The sequence below is a fragment of the Marmota marmota genome, unplaced genomic scaffold, assembly GCF_001458135.2.
Source record: "Marmota marmota marmota unplaced genomic scaffold, marMar, whole genome shotgun sequence".
In the NCBI taxonomy this organism is placed as follows: Eukaryota; Metazoa; Chordata; class Mammalia; order Rodentia; family Sciuridae; genus Marmota; species Marmota marmota.
The window spans coordinates 27,248,208-27,259,422 of NW_026000185.1; the positions used below are offsets into that span (position 1 = coordinate 27,248,208).

The 11,215-nt window shown below is 54.4% G+C and overlaps 1 protein-coding gene across 1 annotated transcript; it reads right to left on the bottom strand.

Moving 5' to 3' along the window:
* Positions 1-2,040: 2,040 nt before the first annotated feature.
* Positions 2,041-4,329, bottom strand: Tmem270 (transmembrane protein 270). Its single transcript, XM_015491586.1, has 3 exons — positions 4,258-4,329; positions 2,449-2,883; positions 2,041-2,313 (listed from the first exon to the last, which is right to left on the bottom strand). Exons 1-3 carry the CDS (start codon positions 4,327-4,329, stop codon positions 2,041-2,043), a joined length of 780 nt encoding a protein of 259 aa, XP_015347072.1.
* Between the last annotated feature and the right edge of the window lie 6,886 nt (positions 4,330-11,215).

The window sequence follows — 11,215 nt, forward strand, 5'->3', positions numbered from 1 at the left end:
TGACATCTCGCTGCCCTCCGGGCCTTGGTACAACCTGGAACCCGCTCAACTCTGTGCCTTCTGCCCAGGCTCACTCCAGCTGTGTGAGGTCAGCCCAGATCCTCACAAATGTGACCTGAGGAGCGTCGGTAGCCCCCAGAGAGTCAGAGAGGAGCTCCCCAGGGCACAGACCCCCCTCCCAGCCTGCGCCCCAGATGCTCTCCCAGTCCAGAGCTGATCTGATGGTCCCCATGCAGCCATGAGGAAAGGACTGTACACAGGATGGACTTGGACATGGGTGAGGGGCAGACTGTCGGAGGCAAACGAGCAGCAACTGGCCTAAGGACCTGGCCAGAATTCATCAGCTCGGTTTGGGCATGTCCCGTGGGACCGGCCAGGTTTGCAATATGCAGAGGCTCCCGTTTGCAACAATACAGACGGCAGATGGGTTGACACTGTTCCCACATCTAGAACCAGAGGGCGGGAGACGCTGTCACCTTTACACTTCTATATTTGGGGTCATTTTTAGTCAAAGGAAAAAATACCAATATCACATACACAATCCCACCTCTGGCCCCCGTCCAGGCTGGCATGAGCCTCTGGCCATCGCCAGCCCCACCTGGCCTCGTCCTCTGTCCCCCTGCTCAGACACTGGTCACCAGCCATCCTCTCCTCTCTTGGCCTTTGTGCCCCCTTCTGTCTTCCCCTCCCTCAGCCAGGCGCCCCCAGGCCAGCTGGGTGCAGCGCTTCAGTGGCCCCAGCCAGCTCCAGCGACTTGAAGGCCCCTGCCCTCAGGTTCCCTTGCCAATTGTGTGTGCTGTGGAGTCTGGTCCAGTTTCCTCTTCACCAGGACCTCGCAGGTCCCTCCCCAGCATTCTAGCAAGATGGTCAGAGGGACCCCCCTTGGAGTCTCGCCCACAGCAGACCAAGCTTGCTTCTTGGACTTGGAGGAAAGTCCTGGACCTGCCCCGACCCGGCCCAGTGGCAGACCCTGGTTGCCCTGGGAACCAGTTGGAGAAGGGGAGACAGGAGGAACTCTCTGGAACCTCCCTCCATGCACCCCGCCCTCTGGCCTGGACATGGGTGAGGGGTGATGTCTGACTGTCACAAAACCAGCCCTTCCCTTCCTCTCAGCAATACCACTTACCTCAGGGCTGGGGCTGGGATCTGGCCCCTGCAGCCTGAGCTCCCCTTGCTGCACCAGCCACCCTTGGAACAGGACCCTGTCCTCACTATCAGGTGACAAGGAGTGCAGAGATATCAGGGAAAGCATCCGCACTCCCCAGGGAGATGGATGGCCCTTCAACACATGGTGTGTGGTTGAGAGGGTGGATTTGTGGATGGATGGATGGATGGATGGACAGATGCATGGGTAGATAGATGAATTTGTAAACAGGTGAATGGGTGGGTGGATGGATGGACAGACAGACCGACAGATGGAAGGATGGATTTGCAGGTAGTTGAAGGGGTTGGGTGGATGGATGGATGGGTCTGTGGTTTGGATTTGCATAGACCAAGGTTGAGTAGCTATGGGGTCTGCTGCAGAGTGGCCAACCAGTCCTCAAAAAGATATTGCTGCATCTCTGAAATGTGAGGCCCTGGCGCCCCCCAGAGGCCACAGTCTCTAATTGCCCATCTCCCTTAAAGTTCTGGGCACGAAGGGTCCTGAGAACCAAGGACAAGAATTAGACAAAGTTAGGGGTTCTGGGAGAAAAAAAAAATCTAGAGTTTAGTGTTGTCTCTGCCCTTGACTTGCTCTGTGACCCTGGGAAAGCTGAACCCCTCATCCATTTTCTCATCAAGCCAGACGCCTGTGCTGCAAGATTTAAATTAAATTATGTGTAAAGTATCTGAGATGGTTGACATCTGGCAGCTGAAAGGTACTTGCAGAATGTGGTTTCCTTCCCAGGGCAGCCCCGGGCATGCGTGCTTGTGCCAACAACCACGTACACACACACACACACACACCCGTGTGTACAGGGACCATCCCCCCATCCAGCAGGGAAGGGAGGCGGTGAGAACCTAGCCAGGCCAGACCAGGAGAGGCAGATGGGGTCACGTTTATTCTCCAGGGGCTCCAGGCTCTGGCAGGACTGGGCCCGCCTTGCGGGTGGAGGGCTCATGGAGCTTGGACTCAGGCAAGGGTCCTGGGGCCTCCTGGGGTTCAGCCCCCTGAGCTTCCGCCAGCTGGGCCGTGTGCTCAAAGGCAGCCTGCAGCAGGTAGGAGGCGAGGCAGGTGGTCCAGGTGACAAGATAAGCCAGGTGCCAGGAGGTGAGGGCCACGGTGCTCTCCACCCACCTGTACAGGCGCCTCAGCTCCAGCACCGCACAGTTCTCCACGAGAGCCTGGGGCAGGCAAGCAGGTGGCCCCAGGTGCACTGGCTGGCGGCTGGCCCCATCCCAGCCCTGGCCACACCCAGAACCCCTGGCCCGCCCTCTGCAGCCCAGCCCCCGCCCCAGCCCACCCACCTGGCTTGGCAGCCAGCCCAGGCTGAAGCGGTGAGCCTTCTGGAACAGCCTCCAGGTGAGCAGCAGCAGCAGCAGGGCCGCCAGCATGAGGCTGTGCAGGCACGACAGGAACAGTTGCCCCCAGGTGTCCACGGACAGCCCCAGCCACGTGCCGGCACCAAGGCGCTGCAGGGCCAGGCCCAGGGTCCGGGCACTGTCCAGCACTGCCTCACACACCAGCCTGGGTCCCCACAGCAGCAGCCACATCGGGACCCACAGCAGTGCCAGTCCTGCCCGCAGAGCCCGGACCAGGGGGCAGCTGGCAATTCCTGTGGGTGCGTGGGCCTGCGGGCTGCAGGAGCCCCGGGCCTCCTGGGCCAGTCCCGATACCCAGTGCCGGAAGAGGCTGATCTTCAGCAAAAGGAAGCTGTACAGGTGAACACGGTTCTGGACCAGCTGCAGGAGGAGGGGACACCAGTGTCACCCAGCCACACCCACCTGGGGGGCACCCAACCTGTGCTGTAGATGTGGAGCCCCCAGTCACCTTGGGCTGGGTCCTCCCATGTCCAGACATGAGGATGATCTTTGGTCTTCGGGGACTGGGGTGTGCTCGGGGGCAGAGGGCTCGCCTAGCATGTGCGAGCCCCCAGGTTTAATCCCCACCGAGTGTGGTATTATATTTGGTTCCTTCCTGCTGTGTTCAGATGATCATTTACAACGCTCCAGAGTCAAGGGGAAGACATCATTATGATGATCATTATTGTAGCACAAAGGGTAACACTCCCCTAACAATCCTTCAGGATTTGAACCCAGGTCAGCTGTCTTTCCCCAACACCTGGACCTGCCTGGGCACCAGTGACCTCTGGGAGCCCGGGGGCGGTAGGGTAGCTAGAGTCTCAGGGACAGCAAGATGTGAGAGTCATGGTGGGTAGAACTGACGATGGGTCCAGAGAGCGGGGTGGGGGAGAGGGAGGAACCCAAGGAGATTCTCAGATTTCTGATCTGAGTGGCAGGTTGGACAAGGGTGTCCCCCATTCACTGAGGAGTGGAGTTGGCTGGGGAAAGCCTGTACCTCATCAGAGCCCAAAAGTCCCCAGCTTCTGAGTGACAGCAGTCCACCAACCTGGGTTCCCCAGACCCGGAGACCAGCAGAGCCTGGCTCCTACAGGCTCTGAAGACCAGGTTGGCAGAACCACCTGAGGTCCACCACATAGGTCCCCTCATGGGCTGGACTAGCAGAGCCAAGGGGCGGAGCTTTGATGGGGAAGGAAGGGCGCCTAAGGTGTCCCCTGAGGAGAAGAATCAGGGTACAGGTAGGAAGTCGGGGTTCCTCAGGGCTCATGATGTGGAGGTGAGGGAGAGGGAAATGTATGAGAGCCTATATGATCAGTTCTATAGGAGAGGAAACAGAGGCTCAGAGAGGTAAAGTAATTTGCCCAAAGTCACACAGTTAAAGGGTGGAGCTGTCCCGTCTCTTTCTACTGTGTCCTATTCTCTCTACATTCTGTGGCACAGAAACAGATTCAGACAGACCACTCAGTCCCCTGAGGGCTTATCATTTGGAGGTGTGGGCCCAAACACGAGTGTCTGCATATTTTTAAAAACTGGATGGTGGGGGCCAATGCTTAACCCACTAGAGTGACCCTCTACAGAGAAAATTCTGGCACTGTGGTTTGGGGATGTGGCTTCTGGAAGCTGCTAGATTATTCCCCAAGGCAGGCAGTGGCCTGGGTCCCCTGAACAGGACAGGACAGGCAGAGCTCGGTTCAGCAGCTCAGAGGTGGCCAGGAAGGTCAGGTGGGCGGTCCCCCTCCCCCCGGCCCCTCTCACCAGCACTGAGAGCCTCACGACCTGCATCAGAATCCCCAAGAGGCTGGATCTGGCCGGAGGGACGGCCTCCATGTCTGGCCTCCCTTCCCTCCTCCAGCTGGGAGAGGTAGAATGACCTCACAGATGCCTCAGGGTGGGGGCCGAGTTACCATGGGGACCCAGTTGCCACCAGAGATCCCCTTTCCCCTGGCTCTTGCGCTGTCCCTACTCCTTCTGAGTCCTGAGCCCCCACATTTGGCCTCACCAAGGTCAGCGGGGAGGGCCTGGCTCCCCTGGAGCCAACTCTTGTTTGCCCAGAAGGAGACCCTGAGTTAATGTGGGAGAGGGTCCCCAAAAGGCATCCAGAGGGAAGTAAGGAGTTGAGGCAGGGGCGGGAAGGATGCTCGAGGTAGGCCTGTTAGGAGCAGGGGCTCCGTCTAGCTGGGGTCCCCGGGAGAAAGTCCAGAGCATGCTGGAGAATCACCCCACCCTTGAAGAACGAAAACTGGGGTGTTGGCCTCGGAGAGCCGTGTGCTCCCAGACCTCCACCTGCCCAGCATCAAGAGGCGTGGGCAGAAGATTGGGGTGTCACAGCTGAAGTCTCAGCTGCAGGGAAACAGGTGGGGGAGGGGCGCCTTCCACACCCTGCACATCCCAAAGTAGCAAAGTCCTAAAAAACAGAAAGCTGGCCCCAGGGCCCCAGGTGGCAGAACCTTCTCGGGCAGGCAGAGGCTCCGCTGCCCAAATCTGCAGCCCTTCCAGTTGTTAGTTTTACATTTTGCCAAAAAGCAAAGGGAAGAGATGGCGACCTTTGTCCCCTAAGTGTCGGGGGACACCTCGGTGGGTTCTGGGAATACGTGGGAGATGAAAGGAAAGTGACCACAACACTCAGAGCAACCAAAAGATCTTTATTGCAGCAGTGCAACAAAGAGAAAGGAAAGAAGGAAAGAGAGAGAGAGAAAAGAGAAGAGATGAACAGGGAGAGAGCAAGAGCAAGAGAGAGACAGAGAGCGTGCGTAAGAAAGATAAAGAGCAAGAGAGAGAGAGCAAGAGAGAGAGGGAGAGAGAGAGGGAGAGAGAGGGGGGCCTGGCAGGAGGGAGTTTTTATAGCCCAAATCTAATGGGGCCTCTGGGTCTGCGAGCTGCCTTGTTGGCCCAAGGGGGGTTGAGTGCTCAGCCTTGAGCGGCACTTGACACAAACAGGTGATAAAGGACCAGATAGAGGGGGGTTTGAGTGCGTGGGCTGTCTTGCAGCCAACATCTGTTCAGCCTGCCCTGCAGACAACACAGTTCAGCCTGCTCTGCACCCAACAGGAGAGAACAGGAAACGAATGCATGCTGAAGTGGAGGCCTCTGGGTACCTGGAAAAGGTGGGTAGCGAGGCTAAGGGGGGCATTTCTGAGCTACCCTGGCCCCAGGGCCACATGAAGCCACCAGGAGGGCACTGGCGGCTAAGCATCTCGGAGAGGTGTCTGCGCTCTGCGTCGAGGGTAAAGGGTTGGAATTCTGGGGAAATCCAGGACTCTAACCACGAGGTTTTCTTTTCTTTTTTTAGTGCTAGAGATGGTGCCCAGGGCCTCACATGGGCTAAGTACCAGTTCTACACTGGGCTTCACCAGCGTGAAACGGGTACAAGGCCCCCCAAGGCTGCAGGACCAGCTCCCACCATTTACATTTTAAAGCATGCCCTCTGGTGCGCATGTCTGGGAATGCAGGGCTCCATGAGTGGAGGGTCCCTTTGGGAGGTTGGAAGAACCGGTGCCACCCCCACCCTGGCCCACAGCATGACTTCAGCCCCTACTCGCCACCCCCCCCCAGCCAGGTATCCTTGTGCAGGCCACACCTTGCCCAACCGTACATGGTCCCCTGCCCCAAGAGTCCCCAGCATGTCCAGTATGTCTGTGCTGATCTTCTCCCAGGGTGGTCCTGCTCGCCTGCTCACTCCTCACCTGGGGAAGAGAAGGTGAGGTACACAAAGTCCCCCTTCTCCAGCCTCAGCCCTGCTCTTTCTCCAACTCTGTGGCCCTGGGGAGCCACGGGGTCTCAGAAATGCCCCCTCGGCCTGAGCTCTGAAGGACAGCTAGGAGTCCCCAAAAAACGAAGGCGTGAAGGAGAGTCCAGACGGAGGGACGCGCCATCCCAACTCTGTACCAGGACTCAGGTGGGGTGGGGGAGGGGAGGTATGGGGAGGGACCGAAGCCAGCAGGGACTGGAATAGGCCACCAAGCCCTAGGAACCGCAGCAGAGCAAAAGCATTGGGACCCCAGCAACCCGACCAGGGTGAGGAGGAAGGGTCTCCAGGAGACCTAGAACTCTGCAGGGCGGCTGCCCACCAGTCAGCTGGGCTAGTGGTATCCTGGGCGACGGGGTGAGTGGGGGCCAGGGAGGGAGAACAGAGAAGAACACAGAACAACAAGTCGCTCAGGCAGGGGCTGGGGAGAGGAGGACAGAGGCCAGACATTAGAGAAGGTGGGTTTATGGTTTGGATGTGGTGTGTCCCCTCCAAAACTCACGTCGAGGGGCAGCGGATATAGCCACTGGTAGAGCATCGGCCTAGAATACAAGAGGCCCTGGGTTCCATCTCTAGCACAGGAAGAAAAACAAAATCTCATTGAAATTTGGTCCCCAGTGTAACAAAGGTGCTGGGACCTTCAAGAGTGATTTGGTCATGGCTCACAAGTGATTCAACATTGTTTTCTCAGGCCCAGGTTGATTCTTGCAGAAATGAGTGGGTTATTTTAGTATTTTGTATTTTATTTACTTTGCAGTTCTGGGGATGGAACCCAAGGAGTGAGTTCTTATACATCAACAGGGTCTCTTCTGTTATTCATCTCTTCTGCACAGGCCCATTTGCTTTTCTGCCATGAGATCCATCAGCACAAGGCCCCCTCCAGATGAGGCCATGAGATCTTGGACATTGAGCCTCCAGAACTGTAAGCTTAAATAAACTTATTTTCTCTATAAAGCACACAGTCTTGGGTATTCTGTCATAGCAACAGAAAACAGACTAAGACAGGAGGACGGACAGGACAGCATTGAAAGAATCCAGACAGCTTGAGATGTTACCTTACTTGCAAGCCAATGACTTAGCTGGCCAGAGCACCACAGAGGCTGGGAGAAGGCAAATTCCATAGGGTGACATGAAGAGGACCAGATGGCATCCAGGGTACACACAGTGAGTGTGTTTCAGGAAAAGAACTCAAACCATTACCATGAGCAGAAAGCAAGCCTGCCCTTTGTCCCAGGAGGAGACTACCTTCAAGGTTGTCCTATAGACATCCTTGAAAACAAAGTCCAAGACAAAAGATCATTAGTTGATTGTGCCTCATTAACAGGATGTGTGAAAACATAAGACACAGAATTGGGTCCCAGCAGCAGAAGGAATACGAAGAGTGGTAAAGTGGGGCAGGGGTCTGGGATCTCCCCAGCTTAGGTGAGGGGGTGACGGTGGCACTGTCCACTGAGATGGTGTGGAGAGGTGAACAGGCTGGGAGAGGGGCCCAGGGACTGCTGGGTTCCATCTCTAGCACCAGGAAGAAAAAAATCACGTTAAAATTTGGTCCCCAGTGTAACGATGGCGCTGGGACCTCTAAGCACCTTTAAGATGGTGCTGGGATGGAGGTGGTGGCTGAAACCAGGGTTTGAACGGCTTTCCTCTCTCCTCTCTGCACCCATCATGGGCTTGCCCCCCACCATCACCCAGTATCCTTCTACCTAGAATTCCACCTTACCTCTTATGTAGTCATCAACTGCCTGTGGTCAGGGCAGGAGCCCCAAGGGGTGTCCCATCTGGATGCCAGTCTCAGCTCTGCCCACTTGCCTCCTTCTGCTGCCCAACCCCCACCCCAGAGCCCCCATCTTGGTCTCCAATCAAGATCCCAGCAAGGCCTCTCCGTGGCTCCGTGGCTACCCAGACCACAAGACCAGGGAGACAAGAGGGGCCACAAAGCCTGGGCATCTAGTGACAGAGGTCAGGGGCTCCCCCTGGTGTGGACCTTCCCCTAAGCAGAGCTCAGGAACTGTGATCCGAGCCTTGCAGTCCCACCAGCCAGAACCTCAGCGTCACCCTGCCTGCTTGCTGCCTTACCTTCCTTACCTCTGAAAGCAAGGATCATGCCTTGATCCCTGCAGGAGAGCACTCCAGAGATGAATGAAGGGCTGGGGGTGGGCTCAGCGGTGGGGCAGTTGCACTGCTCAGGGCTCAGCCCGGGTTCCCTCCCATGTGCTGCAGAAAGAAGGAGGGGAATGAATGAATTGTGGTCCTACTGCCAGCAGGGGCCTGAGGGTAGTAGGAGGAGCCCCAATTTAGATTCTTCCTCTGGGAGCCCCTCTGCCCTCAGTCCAAGGTCCCCTCCCTCCGCTTCTCTTTGCCACTCAGCACTAGGTTCAAGACCATTCCTGCGCTTGCTCTGTGCAACCTGGAGTTGCACCTTGCAAGGTGACAGGCTGGACAGGCTGGGATAACCCAGTTATCAGCAGCGTTGCCTTGCACGTGCCAAGAAATACCACTCTGGGGTGGAGATCCCCTCCCAAGTCCAGGACAAAGGATCTGCCTCCGGCCTCCTGCCTGCCCCGGCGCCCCGCCCCGGGCTCTCAAGTGCGCTCTCTCGCGGGTGCAGGACGGCGGCGCGGCCGCGCGGGGGCAGCAGACACCCGGGTGCATGGTCCTGGGCGATTGAAGCTCAGCGGGAGGTGGCGGGGCGTTGTGTTTTGGCCACTCCACCCGCGAGGCCGGTTTCCCAGTGACCTCAAAGTAGTGTCATCCACAGGAGCTCGCCCTGTGCTGGTCCCGTAATGCCTGGGTTGCAGGAGGCAACCCCGAGAAATGGTCAGGATCCATATTCCCCCCTTTATCTTATGTTTCAATAATGAAAACTTAATTTCTTCACTTTTTTTTTTCAGGTGTACACAGAAATGATCTATATGGCTCCATACTTGCAAGGACTTGCACTTTTTTTCTTGCTAAAGATGGCTTTATTTAAGGGGCTTAAATGCAAAACTGATGCTTGTAAATGGATGGAAGTCTCGGAACCCTATCCTGGTTACGGGAGCTGGTTTATGAGTTGGACAGGTTGGGGTTTGAACTGACCTCTGCCACCTACTTACACGCCCATGACCTTGAACAAGCTCGTTCAGAGTTTGCTTATGTATAAAACAGGCAATGTACTTAGAAGAAACTTCCAGAGAGGATATAGAGAGAAGTCAATGAATTAGGGACTGTGATGTGCTTTTGGGCAAGGCTTGGGGCCGGGGTGGGGGGTGGTCTGAAGTCAGCCTCTGATAAAAAGGAACTCATGAAATCTTGGAAACAAAACAAGCTCCAGGGGCCGGGGTTGTGGCTCAGTGGTGGCGTGCTTGTCTAGCATGTGTGATGCACTGGGTTCAATTCTCAACACCACATACAAATAAATAAAATAAAGGTCCATCAACTACTAGAAAATATTAAAAAAAAAAAAAAAAACAAGCTCCAAGTTGGGTGGAAATTCTTTAAAAATGTGTGCATATTTACAAAAAGAAATTACCTGGGGTGCACAGACTTTGTTAATTCACAAATTGATGTGTGGAAATAATCATTTTCACCAAACAACTTTCAGGCAATTCACTTGGTGCCCAACCCAATATTGAAATTTCAAAATCAAGATTTTTTTTAAACCTGCAAAATACAAAGAAGTATCACTGCAACCTTAAAATTAATGCAAAAAAATTAACATAAAATGAAGGAAATGCTTTGGAAATGTTCCTTAAAGAGATATAAAGTAGCCATGCATGATGGCCCACAGCTACTCAGGAGGCTGAGGCAGGAGGATTGCAAGTTTGAGGCCAGTCTTGGCAATTTTGTGAGTCCCTAAGCAATTTAGTAAGACCCTGTCTCAAAATTAGAATAAATAAATAAATAGGACTAAGGTTGTAGCTCAGTGGTAAAGGACCCCTGGGTTCAGTCCCCAGTGACACACACACACACACACACACAAGTCATACTTAGTGTTAGCAGGGGTTCAATAAATATTTGTCAAATAAATGAATGACTGGATTGCTGATTTAAAAAGAAAGTCAGCCAGGCACAGTGGTGCACCTGTAATCCCAATGGCCTGGGACCTAAGGCAGGAGGATAGCAAGTTCAAGTCCAGCCTCAACAATTTAGCAGGACCCTGTCTCAAAATAAAAATAAAAATGGCTGGGGGGTGTAGCTTAGTGGTAACGGGCCCCCTGAGTTCAATCCCCAGTACCCCAAAATAATAATCATTATTAGTAGTAGTGGAGCTGGACATGGCGGTGAATTATACTTAGGAGGCTAAAGCAGGAGGATCTAAAAGTTCAAGGCCAGCCTGGGCAACTTGGGCAAGACTCTGTCTCTAAATAAATAAACAAATAAAATTAAAATGAAAAGAGGATGTAGCTCAGTGATGGAGGGTCCCTGAGTTTAATTCCCAGTACTGAAAAAAAAAAAAAAAAGGAGGAACCAAGCTTTGCAACTTTCAAACACCTAGTAACAGCTATTTGAAACAACAGGGAAATAGAGGTGTAACAGGGAAATGGAGGTGGACAGAATCCTACTTAAGAGAAGCAGAAGTGAATGTCAGTGGACCCAAGCCTTCCTAAGTCTGAGAAGGCTAAGGAACATTCTCAACAGGGGATGATTGTGCCCCTTGGGACATCCAGCAATGCCTGGAGATATTTTGGATAGTCACAACTGTGGGAAGGGGTGCTACTGGCATCTAGTCAGAGGAGGCCAGGGATGATGCGCAATATCCCACACTGCATAGGACAGCCCCTCTCAACAAAGATTTATCCAGCCCTGAATGTCTACAGTGCCAAAGTGAAAAGCCTGAGACAGCAGAAACAAAACGCCTACACATATTCAGACCAGTGGGTCTCAATCATGGGCAATCCTCCCCAAAGGATGCTACTGACAAGTGGGAGGTAGAAGCCACGCACGGATGCTGGGATGCTGTTAAATATCATAGGACAACCCTGCTCC